The sequence below is a fragment of the Neomonachus schauinslandi genome, chromosome 12 (genome assembly GCF_002201575.2).
Source record: "Neomonachus schauinslandi chromosome 12, ASM220157v2, whole genome shotgun sequence".
Taxonomy (NCBI): Eukaryota; Metazoa; Chordata; class Mammalia; order Carnivora; family Phocidae; genus Neomonachus; species Neomonachus schauinslandi.
The window spans coordinates 90,732,535-90,753,734 of NC_058414.1; the positions used below are offsets into that span (position 1 = coordinate 90,732,535).

General features: G+C 40.3%; 1 protein-coding gene across 1 annotated transcript in view; it reads right to left on the reverse strand.

The window, feature by feature from the left end:
- The window catches only part of SVOPL (SVOP like), a 72,400-nt gene that overhangs the window by 9,841 nt on the left and 41,359 nt on the right, over positions 1-21,200 (reverse strand). Inside the window, exon 13 of the mRNA XM_044920014.1 lies at positions 11,715-11,804. Within this exon, the coding sequence (XP_044775949.1) occupies positions 11,715-11,804 (90 nt within the window). The remainder of the gene's footprint in view (positions 1-11,714; positions 11,805-21,200) is intronic.

Below are 21,200 nucleotides of genomic sequence, written 5' to 3' on the forward strand. Positions count from 1 at the left end.
AAAAAAAAAAAAAAAAAAAAAAAGAAAGACAAATGGAAAATTGGGGGAATATTTGCAATATGTCAGAAAAATGGTTGAATTCCTTATACACAGGAAGGATTCTCACAAATCCATGTTTTAAAGACTGAAATGAAAAATGGGAAGGATCCTGAATGGGCAAGCTAAAAAAAGATAAAATACCCAATTAAAATGTGAAAAGAACATTCAGTCTCATTACTCACCAAAGAAGGACTAATTACAGTGACAAAGAGATATCATTTATTGCCAGTGACATTTGCAAATACAACAAAGACTAACAAAACCGGTTGACAAATATGTGAAGCAGCAGGACCTTCCTCACTTGAACAACCTTCCCAAAGAGAGTGTTAGCACAATGTACCAAATGGAAAATGAGCAGACCCCTTGACCTACCTACAATTTTTAGGAATTTATCCTAAAGAGATAATTGCAATAGTTGGATTAAAAATATAAGTGCAAGGATGCTCATTACTGTTATTTATGTTAGAAAAATATCAAGTAGTCTAGACATTTAACAATACAGAACTGATAAAGTAACTGAAAAGTTACTTTTGGAGTATACAAAGGAGGATATATTTTTCAGCATGAATACAGGGGTTGACTTTTTATTGATATGAAAAATGTCTGCAACATATTGTTGCATGCAAAAAGCAGGCTATAAAAAGTATATGAAAGTTTCTCTTCAAGATGGCAACACGGGAGGATCCTAAACTCACCTCGTTTCATGGACAGACCAAATCTACAGGTATATATGAAGTAATTTCCTCTGAAAGAAATCCAAAAACTAGCTGAGCAACTCCTACAGATAGGGCAAACAAGAAAAAAACCCACATCAAAAAAGTAGGAGAGGCTGAGACACAATCTTGCCCTAAATCCCTCTCCTGGTGCAGCCATCACAGTCAGGAAGGAGCTTAGAACTCCAGGCTTCTCCCTGAGGAGCTATGGGTTTGAATCCCACATCTCACACCCCAACTTCTAAGACGTGCACCTGAGAGATGAGAGATGAGATAGCTAACATCTAGCTATAAAAGCCAATGGGTTCGTATCCATGAGATCCCCGCAGCCACAGAAAACTGAGAAACCATTCTTGAAGGGCTCACATGAACTCACCTGGCCAACCACTACACCCCTAACCCCCTATACAGCCCCCCTCCCCAGCCAGGGCCCAGTGCCGAGGCAGCCCAGTGAAACACATGCAGTCTTTTTATGAAAGAGGCCTATTTGCTTATCGTAAAGCATCACCCTGATGTGCAAGCAAGCATCTACTTGAACACACAGCTAGGAATCTACTGAAATACTCTCCAAAGATTGAGACCAGCAGGTACCAACTTTACACTCTCCCTCAGCCTTGCTCCAGACATCTGGTATCTCCAAGGAACTTGGGCACATGTCTGGTGCCCTAGTTTTTGTGGCTAATGCCCAGGGGACACCTCCTGATCACCTGGATGTGACGGCTAGCAGAGCTGACATCCCACAGGACTGTAACCAACAAAGAATTCTTAACCAGCTACACTGCAGGACATAGCGTGGAGAGCTAACAGACTGAAACTCCATCTTTCTGGAAAAGGGGGCTATTAGCTTATCTTCATAGCTTCAGCCGGAAGGTAGGCTCCTAACTCAATACTAGACATCAAGGGGCCAACTGTATTCCTCTCCAGATACTTCGGGGGGTGGGTGCTATCTTCTTCCTCTCCCTCTGGTTCACTCCAGGTCACCAGTATCTCCTGGAAAAGAGCTTAAACATATGTCTGCCCCAGTTTTGGTGGCTGCCAGCCAGGGGCACCCCTGGATCACCTGGTTCTGGTGGCCAACAGAACTTATGTTCATGGGTCTCATAGGACCCCAACCAACAGAAACAGTTCTAAACTGGCTGTCTGCCTTCTGCCCTCACCCAGAGTACAGCGCAACAAAGCAGACGGAAACACAACCCAGAGGCCTTTTCATTTATCTTCAAGCTGTGGCCTGAGGGGCAGGCTTTCTACTTCAACCAACATTTAGGGGCTGACTACAATGCTCTCCAGAGATGGAGACCAGTAGACACCAGCTTCACCCTCTCCCTCTGCCCCACTCTAAAAGTAGTAAAAGCAACTACAACAATCTGTTGATGGATACTTGAGATAAAAAGATGTTAACTGTGGGCGCCTGGGTGGCTCAGTTGGTTAAGCGACTGCCTTCGGCTCAGGTCATGATCCTGGAGTCCCTAGATCGAGTCCTGCATCGGGCTCCCTGCTCAGCAGCGAGCCTGCTTCTTCCTCTGACCCTCCCCCCTCTCATGTGCTCTCTCTCTCTCTCATTCTGTCTCAAATAAATAAATAAAATCTTAAAAAAAAGAAAATTTAAAAAAAAGAAAAAAAAGGATGTTAACTGTGACATCAAAAACAGAATGCGGAGGGGAGTAAAAAATGTATAACCTACGAATGAGTTCAAATTTAAATTATTATCCACTTAAACTCTTAGTTTCATTGATCTTTTCTATTGTCTCTTTAGTCTCTATTTCATTTATTTCCACTTTGATCTTTGTTATTTCCTTCCTTCTACTAACTTTCTGTTATATCTGTAAGAAGTCTTACATAGGCCTCATAAGTCACAAAGCAATAACCTAGAGTAGATACACAAAAGATAAAGAATCCAAGCCTACCACTATAGATAATGATCAAATCACAAAAGCAAGAGAATAAGAAGGAACAAAGCCAGAAAACAATGAATGGAATGCTAATAAGTGCATACACATCAGTCATTACTTTAAATGCATGGGTAAGAAAACAAGACCCCTCTGTATGTTCTCTACAAGAGACTCATTTCAGATGTAAAGACACACACAGACTCAAAGTGAAGGGATGGAAAAAGATACTTCATGAAAATAGAAACAGAAAGCTGTGGTACCTATATTTTATCAGACAAAATACACTTTAAGACAAGACTATGATAAGAGACAAAGAGACATAATTACATAATGATAAAGGGATCAACCCAACAAAAGGATATAACATTTGTAAATATTTACACACTCACGACAGGAGCACCTAAATATACAAAGCCAGTATTAACAGATCAAAGACAAAACAGACAGCAATAATAGTAGGAGACTTTAATACCCCACTTTCAATGATCGATTGTCCAGACAGAAAATCAATAAGGAAATACTGGCCTTAAATGACATCTTAGACCAGAAGAACTTAACATATATACAGAAGATGCCATCCAAAAGCAACAGAATACACATTTTCCTCAAGCATACATGGAATATTCTCCAGGATAGATAATGTGATAAGCCACAAAACAAGCCTTAATAAATTTAAGAAAACTGAAATCCTATCAAGCACCTTTTCCAACCCAAATAGTATGAAACTAGATCAATTATAAGAGGGAAATTGGAAAATTTACAGATATGTTGAGATTAAACAACATGCTACTGAACAGCCAACGGGTCAAAGAACAAATCAAAGGAGAAATCAAAAAATACCCTGAGACAAATGAAAATGGAAATACAACATACCAAAATTTATGGATATAGCAAAAGCAGTTCTAAGAAGGAAGTTAATAGTGATAAAGGCCTACATCAAGAAACAAGAAAGGTCTCAACTAAAAAACCTAACTTTATACCTCAAGGAACTAGAAAAAAGAACGAACCAAGGCTGAAGTTAGTAGAAGGAAGAAATAACAAAGATCAAAGTGTAAATAAATGAAATAGGGACTAAAAAGACAAGAGAAAAAAAATCAATGAAACTAAGAGCTATTTTTTTTTAAAAAATGACAAACCTCTAGCTAGACTCACCAAGAAAAGAAGAGAGAGGATTCAAATTAAATCAGAAATGAAAGAGGAAATGTTACAAACAAAATCTTAAAGAAAATGGGTGGGGGGAGCCTGGGTGGCTCAGTCAGTTAAGCGTCTGCCTTTGGCTCAGGTCATGATCCCAGGGTCTTGGATCAAGCCCCACATCGGGCTCCCTGCTGAACATGGAGCCTGCTTCTCCCTCTCCCTCTGCCACTCCCCCTGCTTGTGCTCTCTCACTGTCAAATAAATAAATAAAACCTTAGGGGGGAGGAAAAAAAAAGGAAATGTTACAATTGATACCACAGAAATATGAAGGATCATAAGAGATTACTATGAACAATTACATGCCAACAACTTGGACAACCTAGAAGAAATGGATAAATACCTAGAAACATACAATCTACTAAGACTGAATCATGAAGAAATAGAAAATCTAAACAGAACAATTACTAGTAAGGAGATTGAATCAGTAATCAAAAACTTCCCAACAAACCGAAGTCCAGGACCAGACAACTTCACTGGTGAATTCTACCAAACATTTAAAGAATTAATACCAATCCTTCTTAACCTCCTTCAAGACATGGAAGTTTGGAACACTTTCAAACTCACTTTACAAGGCCAGCATTACCCTGATACCAAAACCAGACAAGGATGTCCCAAGAAAAAATAATAGGCCAATCTGTCTGATGGACATAGATGTAAAAATCCTCAATAAAACATTAACTAAATTCAATAATATGTTAAAAAGATCATACATCATAATCAAGTGAGATTTATTCTAGGGATACAGAGATGGTTTAACATCCACAAATCAATGTGATACACTAAACAAAATGAACAATAAAAATCCTGATTATCTCAAAAGATGTAGAAAAAGCATTTGACAAAATTCAACATCCATTTATGATAAACTCGCAACAAAGTGGATATAAAGGAAGCATACTTCAACATAATAAAGCCCGTATTTGACAAGCCTGCAACTAACATTATACTCAGTGGGGAAAAGATAAAAAGCTTTTCCTCTCAGGTCAGGAATAAGACAAGGATACAAACTTTCCCCACTTTCATTCAACACAGTATTGGAAATCCTAGGCAGAGCAATAAAGAAATAACAGGCATCAAAATATGAAAGCACGATGCAAAACTGTCACTGTTTGCAGAAACATGATATACAGAAAACGCTAAAGATGCCGCCCAAAACTGTTAGAATAAATGAATTCAGTGAAGTTGCAGGATACAAAATCAATATATAAAAAATATGTTGTTTTCTATACACTACTAGCAAACTAAGAAGAATTGAAAATGATCCCATTTATAATTGTACCCCCCCCCCAAAAAAAAATACCTAGGAATAAATTTAACCAAGAAGGTGAAAAATCTATAATATATAAACAATGAAACACTGATGAAAGAAATTGAAGTTATAAATGGAAAGATACTCCATGCTCATGAATGGGAAGAATTAATATTTTTAAATGTCCATACTACCCAAAGTAATCTACAGATTCAGTGCAATCCCTAAAAATTCAAATGGAACTTTTTTCCCAGAAATAGAACAAACAATCCTAAAACTCATATAGAACCATAAAAGACCCCAAATACCCAAAGCAATCTTGAGAAAGAAAAGCAAAGCTGGAAGCATCATCACATTTGCGGATTTCAAACTATATTAAAAAGCTATACGAATCGAGACAGTATGACACTGGCCTAAGAACAGAAACACGGATCAATAAAATAGAGAGCCCAGAAACAAACCCATGTACATGTAGTCAATTAATTTACAGCAAATGGGCCAAGAGTATACAATGGAGACAGGAGAGTCTCTTCAATAAGTGGTGTTGGGAAAATAGGACAGCTATATGTAAAAGAATGAAACTAGACTACTATCTTAACTCATACATAAAAATCAACTCAAAATTGATAAAAGACTTCAATATTAAGACCCCAAATCATAAAACTCCTAGAAGAAACCAGAGGCAGACTTTATGATTTCTTTGGATTTGATACCAAGAGGAAAGGAAATAAAAGCAAAAATAAACAAGTGGGACTACAAACTCAAAAGCTTCTGCACAGTAAAGGAAAACCATCAACAAAATGAAGACAACCGACAGAATGGGAGAAAATATTTTCAAATCATATCTGATAAGAGTTAATGTCCAAAATATATAAGGAATTCATACAACTCAGTAACAAAAAAACCCTAAAAATCTCATTGAAAAACGGGCAGAAGATCTGAACAGGTATTTTCCAAAGAAGACATTCAGTTGGCCAATAGGTGCATGAAAAGGTGCTCAACATCACTCATCATCAGAGAAATACAAATCAAAATTTCAATGAGCTATCACCTCACACCTGTCAGGATGGCTATTATCAAAAAAGACAAAGGGCGCCTCGGTGGCTCAGTCGGTTAAGCGTCTGTCTTTGGCTCAGGTCATGATCTCAGGGTCCTGGGATCAAGCCCCTCATGGGGCTCTCCGCTCAGCAGGGAGTATGCTTCTCCCTCTCCCTCTCTCACCCTCATGCTCAAGCTCTGTCTCAAATTTAAAAAAAAAAAAAAAAAGACAAGTAATGAGGGGTTGGTAAAGACATAGAGAAAACAGAACACTTGTTTACTGTTGGTGGGAATATAAATTGGGATAGCCACTATAAAAACCAGTATGGAGGTTCCTCAAAACATGAAAAATAGAACTATGCTGTGATCCAGCAATTCCACTCCTGGGTATTTATCTGAAAGAACTGAAAACACAAATTTGAAGAAAAATATGTACTCCCACATATATTGAAGCATTATTTACAATAGCCAAGACATGGAAACAACCTATGTCCATTGATGGATGAATGGATAGAAATAATATGGTATACATATACAGTGGCATATTGTTCAGCCAAAGAAAAGAAGAAATCCCGGCACTTGCAACAGCATGGATGGACCCTGAGGGCATTATGTTAAGTGAAATAAGCCAGACAGAAAAAGATAAATACCATATGATGTCACTTATGTGTGGAATCTGAGAAAAACAAAACAAAAAACCCAAACTCACAGATACGGAGAACAGATTGGTGGTTGCCAAAAGCAGGAGGTCTGGTGCGGGGGTGGTGGTGTGCAAAATGGGTAAAGGGCATCAAAAGATACAAACTTCCAGTTATAAAATAATTCCCGGGGATATAATATACAGCATGGGGACTATAATAATACCATATTGTATATTCAAAAGTAGCTGAGAGAATAAATCTTAATTCTCATCACAAGAAAAATTTGTGATGGATGTGAACTACACTTATGGTGGTGATCATAATATATACATATACCCAATCATTATGTTGTACACCTAAAACTAGCATGTTATACATGTCATTTATATCTCAATTTTAAAAAGTATATGAATTGTGATATTTAGGTACAATGTATATACATATGTTCGTTCATACATACATACAGTCAGCGTGAAAGAACTTCATTAAAATATTTGTATTTGTGGGGTGCCCAGGTGGCTCAGTTAAGAGTCCAACTCTTGATTTTGGCTCAGGTCATGATCTCAGGGTCGTGAGATTGAGCCTCACATCAGGCTCCACACTCAGCAGGAGTCTGCTTCTCTCTCTCTCTCTCACTCTCTGCCCCTCTCCCAGCTTACACTCTCTTAAACTTAAAAATGAAAAAAAATAAAATTTTTATTATCTCAGATAAAATAGGAGGTAGTGAAATTTTAACTCAAATTTGTAATTTTCTGTGTTTTGGTGTAGAAGAAAAAAATCACATGGAAATCAAGCCATTGAAAACACAATAAACACAAGCCTATTTATGACCCACAAAACATTGACAAAGACCCTCTCCTTGACCAAACTCTAGCCAGACTGCTCTAAGCTGCTTCTCACCCGGGCCCCAACCTTGGTCTATAAAAGACCAGAACAAACACTAGCTCAGTTTCTAACAGCTGAAGGCCACATCCCCAGGATGACCCTCCGTTTCCCTTCATGTGCCTGCATGAGAAACTCAAGTCTGCCCCCCAAATTTACTGTTTGTTCCAGTCAACACCTGGAGATAGGACCTTTGTCTGGGTTTCACATGGGCCAAACCCCTCCTTTCCACTTTTTGCAATTTTTCCACTTCCCTTACTCTATTATCCCACCCTCGCATTCTCCCTATAAAACGCGTCACCCCTGTGCAAACAAAATTTGAATTCCGTTTGCCCTAGGCTCTTTTTCCCTATTGCAATGGTTATTACTGATCAAAATATGTCCTTGTCCCTCTAACTAGTGTCCAGCATTGTTTATTTTTGACAATATACATGTACGGTTTCTCAGTAAGTGTAATGCTTATTAGTGTGGGCACCTGGGTGGCTCAGTCAGTTAAGCGTCTGCCTTCGGCTCAGATCATGATGCCGGGGTCCTGGGATCGAGCCCCCCTTCTGGCTCCCTGCTCAGCAGGGAGTCTGCTTCTCCACCCCCCTCCCCCAGCCCCACGCTCATGCTCTCTCACTCAAATAAAATCTTTTTTAAAAGTATTGCTTATTAGAAATCACTTATGAAAATATAAAATGCATATTTTTTCATTCCCATTAACTTGTGAAGTGCTGTATACAATCTTATGCATTGATTCATTGGGTTTCCATGTAGCTGGTCAGGTATCTGATAGGACAACAAAATCACTGCTTAGCTGGGACAATGCAATTCAGGCTTTTTGAGAGCCCTGAAAGATAAATGTTTGGCTTTCAGCCTTATTTATGGTAGATTTTTTTTTTCTGGGCAGAAATGTAAATTTTTGACATAGTTTCTTCCTTGATCTTTCTAAGAGAAACAGTTTCCAGAATTCTAAAATCTCATTTCACCGGAGGGCATGGCAGCGTGAGATTAAAGTCTTACCATAAGCTTGTTCTGCCCTGGCCCTACCCACCCCCACAACTCACTATAGAGCAACCAGAGTGCTCTTTTCAAAAGGCAAAACTGATCATGTCACTTACCTGCTTAAAACCCTTACGTTATTTCCCACTACTCCTCAGGAAAAACTCCCAAGTCCTCACGATGCCTATAAAGCACTTTCTCTCCCTGCACGTGTCTCTGTTCTGCTCATCACAGCTAGTTTCTGTTCCTTGAACATACATATCTCTGTGGCATCTCCAGGCCCCTGTACCAGCAGGCATCCTACTTGAAATGCGATTTCTCTTTGTCAGTTGTCAACTTCTCCTATTTCAGGTTTCGACTCCAATGTCACCTTGCCAGAGAGGTTTTGCCCAAAAAGACCTGTCACCACTTTGATTCACTATCATATTACCTCCAAAGCACTTATATAATGTGAAATTATCTTAATTATTTGCATACTGGTAAATTTTCAACTTGAACGTCAGTCTCTTGAGAGCGAGAATCTTGTGGTGCTGTGTTGCCAAATGCTCAAACAACAGCCTTCCCCCGAAAGTCTTCTGCTACCATTTGCTGATGTCCATGGTACAAATACTACCACCGTGGGTAATTTCAAGATCCGATGTGACATCAACCAGCCTGCAAAATTGCTTGAAAACTTAACAGTTCGTTTGCACAAGCCAGTGCAGACCAGCTCCGACCCACCACTGGAACCTCGTCTGGCTTCTTTACAGCTACCAATAAATGGAACTGAATCCAGGCACAGAGTAAGTGGGCAATAAATGGTGACTGAATGTTGAATTGGAATAAAACAACTCTTAATTCTATTCTAGGAGATAGAGATTGTAGCTAGTTGAGTCCTTTTTTTTTTTTTTTTTTTTTTTTGGTATTTTAACTGCCAAACTGTGTGTAGAATTTGCAGACAACTACTTTGAAGTCAACTTGTTGAATGTGTCATTATAAGAGGTTCCTAAATGCAGGGCAAAAAGAGGAAGGGGAGGAAGGGGAGGAGGAAGAGGAAGAATTAAGTGAAAGTAAAGCTTATCTCCCAGTTGGTATTTTCCCTGTGGATGGCCTGGCCTCCCAGAACGCAGTCCACAAGCCAATCTCATCAGGTTCGTTGGGAGTACTTGTTAGAACTACACTGGTGGTCCCATACGCAGCACCAGTCTCTGGGTGGAATCCAGCCATCTTGTTATCCAATTACGCCCTGTAATTCTGATGCGCGCTCAAGTTTGAGAACCACGTCCAAGGGAAGGCAGACAGATTATCAGCTCCTGAGAGCTGGTAAGAGTAAGGCCAAGGCCTTACTATCTGCTTGGAGCCGCTCACCCCACCCCAAACCCAAGCAAATATCCTAGGAGCGAATAGATCTCGGATTCTGACCACCCATTCCAAATTTGTTAAGAAAGCAAAACATCCCAATTGCACCGTGATCAAAATACTGGACTTAGAAGTATTTTTGTTATTGAGAAATATTCATTTGAATATTTAGCATTTGGCCTTCATTATCAGTGATCATTGCTATTAGGTAACATTTATTGAGTGTTTACTCTGTGTCCAATGTTGGGCTAAGTGCTTTCCATGTATTAATCTTTCCATGTATTAATACTCAAAACAAACCTATGTGGTGGGTGCTATTATTGATCTTTATTTTACAAATGATTTAACTGGCTGCAGGACGCTAAGCAGACCAGAGCCTATGGCCCCAGAAGACCTGGACCCAGTTGGTGATCTTTCCTGATCCACAAAGCCACCAAAAGCTGTGTGGCTTCTAGGGTAAATACCCACAAATACCCAAAAGACAGGTTTTAAGCGGTTGAAAGAGAGATACAATTTCTACTTAAAGATCAGAAAATAAGATCATCCAGAAACAGGATTAATATTTTACTTCTGTTTTTTACCACTATGCTTTTTTTCTGAAAATGGTAAAAGCAGGATAAAAAAAACTTTGAAAACCACTAGACAAAAGCTGCCCTCATTTTTCCTTAAGGTGAGTGGGGAAAAACACTCCAAGAATAGTTAAAAACAAATGAATAACCGTCTAGTGGTAGCAAAATGTGTTACATTATAGGAAATACACCTGACAGTCTGCTTGGCCCACAACAACCCCCTTCCTTTGAAAACTGCATTTTCCCAACTGCATGTGTAAGATAACCTTGACTCCTGGCCACAACTGGTTGAGCTCAAGTATGACCATCTGACCAGACCTGGCTAGTGAGAGTCCCTTTTCAGGGATGCAGAGAGAGCGCATCCATGTCTTCTGGTGGCTGGATCTAAGGATCCACGTTTGGGATTCCTGGGATGGCCGAGTACACAGACAAGCATAGCACACTGGTCTGCAGGGAGAGGAGAGTAAAGCCTGGATGCTCAGAAAGGTGAAGGAGTGACCACGGACCCAGACAGACAGGAAGAAAGGGCCTGGGTCCCTATCACCTCCACTGCTTGGATCAGACCCTCCCAGAGCCTAGGCTCACTCCATCTTTTTACTGCAGCCAGCTCAGGTGGATTTCCATTTCTGTGGCCAAAAAGAGAAGGACCAGTACAGACAGTGTTCAGTCCCTCTGAGGAAACAGGACCACGTTGGTCACCATATCTGCCTGTTTCCCTCCAGAAACAAGGGTGCATCCATGAGTCCAGGCCACCCCTGGATTTTATCCCAGCCCATACCTGGTTTGCCCTAGCACTAGACTCACCCTCCCTGCACTTCCATGCTCTGTTTCTCAATTTCACCCCTGGACAGGATCAGGGTTCAGACCCATTCTCATTCAACTGCTCAAGCTCCTCGTGTCCTCCATTTCTTTTCCATCTTACTGCAACAATGCCCAACAAAATCCAAACCCTGAACGCAATGAAATACATGCTATTGACCAACTACAAGCCTGGAAATGTTTACTTAGGCTCTTTCCCTGCCCAAATTCACCAAACGATGGGAAAACAACCCCTCAAGAAAACGCGTTACCTAAACAGAAATCCCCAGTTAAACCCTTAACTTGAAGGAACCCAGTGTCCCATTTTTCCCATCTCCTTTAGACTCATCCCCCCTACAGAGACTCCTGGGCTGTACCTGGGATATAAATGGTGCCACCATTGCACCAATCCGACACAGGGAATGACTGGTCCCCATCCCCAAAGCGCGTATCATCGTGGGGTAGACCTGGAAGGAGGAACATAGGAAGCATGGGTTAACTTGGGCTCCTACTTTCTCAAGTCCCCTGCCCTTCCTCCCCCAGCCAGGTTTTGGTATATATCAAACACCAGATATTCTGTACAGGTATGTAAGATATGAAATACAGGACATCTGTGTTCTCAGGCACACAACTTTGAATCTTTAAGGATCAGAAAAATAAACACTTAGGAATTATCATTTAATGACCAAATTCCAAAATATGTTTAATTGAATATTCCAAATATAATTTCAAAAAGGTAAGCTCTGGAATCAAACAGAAGACTTCCATTTTAGATCTATAAATGTATAAAGTGGTCCTACCAGAAGTAAAGAAAATCCTCCCCAAGGGACACCTGGGTGGTTCAGGCAGTTAAGCATCTGACTCCTGGTTTGGGCTCAGGTCTTTATCTCAGGGCCGTGAGATCAGTGCAGAGTCTGCTTACGACTCTCTGAAGGGGTGCCTGGGTGGCTCAGTTGGTTAAGCATCTTGTCTTCAGCTCAGGTCATGATCTTGGGGTCCTGGGATCAAGTCCCATGTCAGGCTCTCTGGTCAGTGGAGAGTCTGCTTCTCCCTCTCCCTCTGTGCATGCATGCTCTCCCTCTCACTCTCAAAAAAATAAAATCTTAAAAAAAAATAAAATAAAAAATAAGATTCTCCCTCTCCCTCTGCCCCTCCCACTCATGCTCGCACACTCTAATAAATTTTGAAAAAAGAAAAAAAATCCTCCCCAAATGATGATTCAGTGAAACTTCTAACACAATGAAAAGAATTGACAAGCATGCTGGGTACATGCAACATCATTCATGACATTCTTGTTGCTGAATCTTATGACATAGGGGCACCTGACTGGCTTAGTCAGGAGAGCATGTGACTCAATCTCAGCATACTGAATTCAAGCCGCATATTGAGTGTGGAGCATAATTTTTAAAAAATAGAATTTTATGGCATAATCTACTTTTAAAAAAGATTTTATTTGAGAGAGAGAGAGAGAGAGAGGTAGAGAGAGAGAGCCTAAACAGGGAGGAGGGACAGAGGGAGAGGGAGAAGCAGGCTCCCCACTAAACAGGGAGATAGATTTGGGGGCTTGGATCCCAGGATCATGACCTGAGCCAAAGGCAGAGCCCTAACCAACTGAGCCACCCAGGCACCCCCATAATCTACTTTCTTGATGCAACTTTCTTACACTTATTACAAGACTTCATTGATCTGTACTTCCTTAATTCTAAACTCTTCTAGGAACTGGCAGAAGTTTAATAAATAAGCAAATAGTACTTAATTTATGGGGAGAATGCTTTATGAAAGAATGAAAGAATGGTTTTTCAAAACTCAAGAATTCTCTTAAAGCTATATAATACCAACACTTTTTTTTTTTTTTTAAGATTTTATTTGACAGAGAGACACAGCGAGAGAGGGAACACAAGCAGGGGGAGCGGGAGAGGGAGAAGCAGGCTTCCCGCTGAGCAGGGAGCCCGATGCGGGGCTCCATCCCAGGACCCTGGGATCACGACCTGAGCTGAAGGCAGACGCTTAACGACTGAGCCACCCAGGCACCCCCAATACCAATACTTTTTAATTCATTCACTAAAGCAAAGCACATAGCCTCTTTACTTGGTCACATTTTATTAAGCACCATCTGTCAAATGAAAAGTCAAGAAGCTGTCTGGCCTCAGTGGACATCGCTGTATTTTTAAGAGAAGGTCTGGGAGTGGAGTGCCTTTTTCGGGAGTTTTTCTTTTTCTGGAAAATGAAGCTGCTGGCTATAACCGAAAACAATGGACTCAGACACATAATGATATCAGAGTTAAGAAAATAGGTCTTTTGTTCCTGTTTTGACAATTCTGAGTGGAATAATAGAAAGCAATCATCTTTAGGTACACGCTTTTGATTTTTTTAGAAAGTATCAAAAAATTTACTTAAAAAGGACCTTTTAAAATAATTTATTCCAAAATATGTTGAGTTGAATATTTCAAATGTAACTTTAGAAGCACACTGTATTACACAGATCAAATATGTCAATTCCCTATTTTTATCTATATGGGGAGAAAAGAGTATTTTTCTGTGGCTTTAATGGTTTGGACAGGCCATATCTATAAGCTGAACAGACTTCTATGTTTCCTGAGATGAAAACAAATGCAGCTTCCCCCACCCCCACCCCGTGCCCTGCTCGGACTGCCCTCCTTGGGCGAGTATGCCTCAGGCCCAGTGCACAGTTACCCTTCCCCAGAAGACCAGTGGAAACCCCCACGCCCACACCACCACCACCACATCTCCTGACCAGAGAGTTCTCAAGGCTTCCGTTCTAGTGGAAATAACATCAGGTCTCATTTGACAGGCGACCAGAGCACACCTAGTTAAAACCCACCACATTCTGGCTAAGGACCAAGCACTGCCCACTGCAGGCAAGGAGCATCTGCAGACGCTGGCCTGAAGGACAGAGAAGCCAGTACACAGCAGCAGAGTGCACGCAGCACATGCCAGAGACACCCAAAAGGCCAGGCCCTGGACACCATAGGACCCCTTCTTCATAAACCCATTATTCTCAGGAGTAGGAAACCTAACAGGCTCTTCTAACACAGAAGACAGAGTTAGACAAAATATCAAGATTGAGGAATTCCTCCCAAATGAAACAACAAGATAAGCTCAGGGCCACAAATCTGAGTGAAACAGAGGTCAGTAACATGCCTGATGGAGAATTTGAAGCAACAATTGTAAGGATACTCATTGGCTTTAGAAAAGAATGGAAGACTTCAGGGAGGCCCTTACCACAGAGATGAAAGAGTTAAAGAATGCAGTAACTGATAATAGAAACAGACTGAACGCACTGAACAAGGCTGGAGAAGCTGAGGACTGAATAAGTGATACAGAAGATAAAATAGAAAATAATGAAGCCAAACAAAAGAGAAAAAGAACAATTATGGATGAGAATAGACTTAGGAAACTCCATGACTCCATCAAATGCAGTAACATCAGTCTCCTAGGAGTCCCAGAAGAGGAAAGGAAAGAAAGGGGGTAAAAATTTACTTGAAGAATTAATAGCTGAAAACTTCCCTAATCTGGGAAAGGAAACAGGCATCCAGATCCAGGAGGCACAGAGAACTCCCATCAAAATCAACAACAGGCCAACACCCAGACATATTGTAGCTAAATTTGCAAATACAGTGATCAAGAAAAAAATCCTAAAAGCAGCAATAAAAAGAAGTCCCTAACTTACAAGGGAAGACCCATAAATCTAGTTGCAGATGTTTCAACAGAAACTTGGCAAGCCAGAAGAAAGTGGCATGATATATTCTAAATGCTGAATGGGAAAAATCTGCAGCCAAGAATATTCTCTATCCAGCAAGGCTATCATTGAGAATAGAAGGAGAGATAAAGAGGTTCCCAGACAAACAAAAACTAAAGTTCATGACCACTAAACCAGCCCTGCAAACAATATTGAAGGGGACTCAGAGTGGACAGACCAAAAGTAGCAAAGAAAGGAACAGAGAAAAACTCCAGAAACAACCACAAAACCATAAAATGGCACTAAATACATTTCAAAAATTACCCTAAATGTAAATGGACTAAATGCTCCTATCAAAAGACAGGGTGTCAAAATGGATACAAAAACAAGACCCATCTATATGCTGCCTGTAAGAGACAAAGTTTAGACCAAAAGACACCTGCAGATTGAAAGTGAGGGGATAGAGAAACATTTATCAGGCAAATGAGTGTCAAAAAAAAGGTCAGAGTAGCAGTACTTATATCAGACAAACTAGATTTTAAACCAAAGACTATAACAAGAGATGAAGGGCACTCTGTCATAATAAAGGGGTCTAACCAACAAGAAGATCTAACAATTGTAAATATTTATGCCCCCAAAGTGGGAGCACTCAAATATATAAAACAATTACAAACAAAGGAACTCACTGATGGCAATACAGTAATAGCAGGGGACTTTAATACCTCACTTACATCAAAGGACAGATCATCTAAGAAGAAAATCAACAAGGAAGCAATGGCTTTGAATGACACACTGGGCCAGATGGACTTAACAGATACGTTCAAAACATTCCATCCTAAAGCAGAATACACATTTTTTTTTTTCAAGTGCACACAGGACATACTCAAGAATAGATCACAACTATGTCACAATCAGGTCTCAACAAGTACAAAAAGATTGAGATCATACCATGCATATTTTCTGGTCCCAATGCTACAGAACTTGAAGTCAACCACAGAAAAAATATGGAAAGACCACAAATATGTGGAGGTTAAACAACATTCTAGTAAACAATGAATGGGTCAAGCAGGAAATCAAAGAAGAAATTAAAAAATACATGGAAACAAATGAAAATGAAAACACAATGGTCCAAAACCTTTGGGATGCAGCAAAAGCGACCCTAAAAGGGAATTATATAGTAATAGAGGCCTACCTCAAGCAGTAAGAAAAATCTCAAATAAACAACCTAACCTTATACCTAAAGGAGCTAGAAAAAGAAAAATGAAGACTAAAGAAAGCAAAAGGAGGGAAATAATAAAGATTAGAGCAGAAATAAATGATAAACTAAAAAAATAGAGCAGATCAATTAAACCAGCAACTGGTTCTTTGAAAAAAATAAAATTGATATACCCCTAGCCAGACTTATCAGAAAGAAAAGAAAAAGGACCAAAATAAAAATCACAAATGAGAGAGGAGAAATACCAACACCACAGAAGTACAATTACAAGAGAATATTATGAAAAGCTATACGCCAACAAACTTGACAACCCAGAAGAAATGGATGAATTCCTGGAAACATAAAAACTACCAAAACTGAAACAGGAAGAAACAGAAAACTTGAACAGACCAATGGTCAGCAAAGAAGTTCAATCAGTAATTGAATATTTCCCAACAAGCCAAAGTCCAGGGCCACATGGCTTAACAGGTGAATTCTACCAATATTTAAAGAAGATTTAATACCCATTCTTCTCAAACTATTCCAAAAAACAGAAATGGAAGGAAAACTTCCAAATTTATTCCATGAGGCCAGCATTATCCTGATAGCGAAACCAGATAAAAACTCCACTAAAGGGGAGAGGAGCAAGATGGTGGAGGAGTAGGAGACCTAAATTCCATCTGGTCCCAGGAATTCAGCTGGATAGGGATCAGACCATTCTGAACACCTATGAACTCAACAAGGGATCGGAGAAAAGAATAACAGCAATTCTCTGAACAGAAAAGCGACCACTTTCTGGAAGGTAGGACGTGCAGAGAAGTGAATCCGACACGATATTCGGAGGATAGACGGCGGGAGAGGGGGCCTCCGTCCCCCGCTTCTGGCAAGTGATAGAGCCGCGGAGCACAAAATCGGAACTTTTAAACGTCGGCTCCGCTGAAGGACGTCACTCCAGTGGCTAAGCGAGGGGTGGAATCCTCGTGGGACAGTGTGGTCTCAGGACCCTCGGGGTCACAGACCAGGGGTGCCTGAGTGCGGCAGAGTTCCCAGGTACCAGAGTGGGGAAGCCCACTGCAGAGACGGAGCTGAGGCACGGGCTCTCAGCTCAGGGTTGCCATAAACCGTGATCCGGGGCACAGTCGGGCCACTGCTGCTCCAGCAGGAACCCAACAAGCGGCAAATCCGGGGAGACTCCCCTTCCTCCCCCGGGAGGAGTGGCGCGGGAGCACACTGCAGGGATCTGCTAGTTTGGAGACTCCACACAGGGTCTGGTGCCAGAGATAGAAATGCTCGGTCACAGGCCAGGTGAGCACAGAGTGTGGCCAGAGACCAGGGAGACGGGAGTGACTGACTGCTTTTCTCTAGGGGCGCACTGAGGAACAGGGCCCCAAGTTCTCAGCTCTTCCAGGGCAGAGATTGCGAGGCCGCCATTTTCACTCTCATCCTCCAAGGCTATACGGAAAGCTTGCAGGGAACAAAAGCTCTGGAGAGCAAACCCGAGCAGATTACTTAGCCCGGACTGGGCAAGGGCAGGGCAATTCCGCCTCCAGCAAAGACACTGGGAACCATGGCAACAGGCCCCTCTCCCAGAAGATCAGCAAGAACAGCCAGCCAAGACCAAGTTTACCAATCAATGAGAACGGCAAAACTCCAGTGCTAGGGGAATATTTCACATAGAATCCATGGCTTTTTTACCATGATTCTTTAAAAAAAAATTAACTTTGAAAGACTAATTTTTTTTTAATTTTTCTTTTTCCCTTTTTCAACATCAATCCCTTTTTTAAAAAACATTTTTATTTTTCATTTTTAGAGTCATATTCTATCCCTTCATAGTAGTTACCCTTACTTTTGGCATATATATGTTGTTCTCTCTTTAAAATTTTGAGATACAGTTTCTTCTAACAGATCCAAATATACCCTAAATCTCTAGTGTATGGTTTTGTTCTACTCTCCTGCCTGATCACATTCTCTCGTTTTTGTTTTTTTAAATCCTCTTCTTTCTTTTTTCAAACTTATCAATTCCTTTTATTTATTTATTTTTAAAGATTTTATTTATTTATTCATGAGACAGAGAGAGAGAGAGAGGCAGAGGGAGAAGCAGGCTCCCAAGGAGCAGGGAGCCCGATGCGGGACTCGATCCCAGGACCCTGGGATCATGACCTGAGCCGAAGGCAGACGCTTAACCGTCTGAGCCACCCAGGCGCCCTATCAATTCCTTTTATAAAATCTTTTATAATTTTCATCTTTACACTCATTCTATCCCTTCATCGTATTAACCCTTATTTTTGTACATATATAAGTTTTTCTTTCTTTAAAATTCTGGGAGGCACTTTCTTCTAACAGACCAATAGACCATCTTCTACTATATCCAGCTAGGCTGTCATTGAAAATAGAAGGAGAGATAAAAAGCTTCCAGGACAAACAAGAACTAACAGACCAAAATGCGCCCAAAATCTAGTGTGTGGCACTAATCTATGCACCAGCCTGATCATATTTGATCATATTCTGTTTTTTTGTTTTGTTCTGTTTTTGTTTGTTTTTATCTTTTCCTTTTTTCTTTCTTTCCCTTTCTTTTCCCCCGGTTTCAGGTCTTTTCTGATTTGTTTAGTGTATATTTTCTGGGGACATTGTTACCCTGTTAGCATTTTGTTCTCTCATTCATCTATTCTCCTCTGGACAAAATGACAAGAAGGAAAAAAAATCACCTCAACAAAAAGAACAAGAGGCAGCACCGATTGCCAGGGACCTACTCAATATGCACATTAGTACGATGTAGGAACTAGAGTTCAGAACGAGGATTTTAAAAATACTAGCTGGGCTTGAAAAAAGCATGGAAGTTATAAGAGAAATCCTTTCTGGAGAAATAAAAGAACTAAAATCTAACCAAGTCAAAATCAAAAAGGCTATAAATGAGGTGCAATCAAAAATGGAGGCTCTAACTGCTAGGATAAATGAGGAAGAAGAGAAAATTAGTGATACAGAGGACCAAATGATGGAAAATAAAGAAGCTGAGAAAAAGAGAGATAAACAACTACTGGATCACGAGGACAGAATTTGAGAAATAAGCAATACCATAAGATGAAACAACATTAGAATAATTGGGATCCCAGAAGAAGAAAGAGAGAGAGGGGCAGAAGGTATATTGGAGCAAATTATAGCAGAGAACTTCCCTCATCTGGGGAAGGAAACAGGCATCAAAATCCAGGAGGCACAGAGAACCCCTCTCAAAATCAATAAAAATAGGTCAACACCCTGACATCTAATAGTAAAACTTACGAGTCTCATAGACAAAGAGAAAATCCTGAAAGCAGCTCGGGAGAAGAGATCTGTAACCTACCATGGTAGAAACATTAGATTGGCAACAGACCTATCCAGAGACCTGGCAGGCCAGAAAGGACTGGCATGATATATTCAGAGCACTAAACAAGAAAAATATGCAGCCAAGAATACTATATCCAGCTAGGCTGTCATTGAAAATAGAAGGAGAGATAAAAAGCTTCCAGGACAAACAAGAACTAAAGGAATTTGCAAACACGAAACCAGCCCTACAAGAAATATTAAAACAGGTCCTCTAAGCAAAGAGAGAGCCTAAAGCAACATAGACCAGAAAGGAACACAGACAATATACAGCAAAAGTCACCTTACAGGCAATACAATGGCACTAAATTCATATCTTTCAATAGTTACCCTAAATGTAAATGGGCTAAAGGCCCCAATCAAAAGACACAGGCTATTGGATTGGATAAAAAAACAAGACCCATCAATATGCTGTCTGCAAGAGACTCATTTTAGACCCAGAGACACCCCCAGATTGAAAGTGAAGGGGTGGAAAACCATTTACCATGCTAATAGACACCAAAAGAAAGCTGGGGTGGCAATCCTTATAACAGGCAAATTAGATTTTAAACCAAAGACTGTAATAAGAAATGAGGAAGGACACTATATCCTACTTAAAGGGTCTATCCAACAAGAAGATCTAACAATTGTAAATATCTATGCCCCTAACATGGGAGCAGCCAATTATATAAGCCAGTTAATAACAAAAGCAAAGAAACACATCAACAATACAATAGTAGTCGGGGACTTTAACAACCCCCTCACTGAAATGGACAGATCATCTAAGCAAAAGATCAACAAGGAAATAAAGACTTTAAATGACACACTGGACCAAATGGACTTCACAGATATATTCAGAGCATTCCATCCCAAAGCAACAGAATACACATTCTTCTCTACTGCCCGTGGAACATTCTCCAGAACAGATCACATCCTAGGTCACAAATCAGGTCTCAACCGGTACCAAAAGATTGGGATCATTCCCTGCCTATTTTCAGACCACAATGCTTTGAAACTAGAACTCAATCACAAGAGGAAAGTTGGAAAGAACTCAAATACATGGAAGTTAAAGAGCATCCTACTAAAGAATGAATGGGTCAACCAGGAAATTAAAGAAGAATTTAAAAAATTCATGGAAACCAATGAAAATGAAAACACAACTGTTCAAAATCTTTGGGATACAGCAAAGGCAGTCCTGAGAGGAAAGTATATAGCAATACAAGCCTTTCTCAAGAAACAAGAAAGGTCTCAAATACACAACCTAACCCTACACCTAAAGGAACTGGAGAAAGAACAGCAAATAAAGCCTAAATCCAGCAGGAGAAGAGAAATAATAAAGATCAGAGCAGTAATCAATGAATTAGAAACCAAAAGAACAGAACAGATCAACGAAACTAGGAGCTGGTTCTTTGAAGGAATTGACAAGATTGATAAACCCCTGGCCAGACTTATTAAAAAGAAAAGAGAAATGACCCAAATCAACAAAATCATGAATGAAAGAGGAGAGATCACAACCAACACCAAAGAAAGACAAACAATTATAAGAACATTATGAGCAACTCTATGCCAGCAAATTAGATAACCTGGAAGAAATGGATGCATTCCTAGAGATGTATCAACTACCAAAACTGA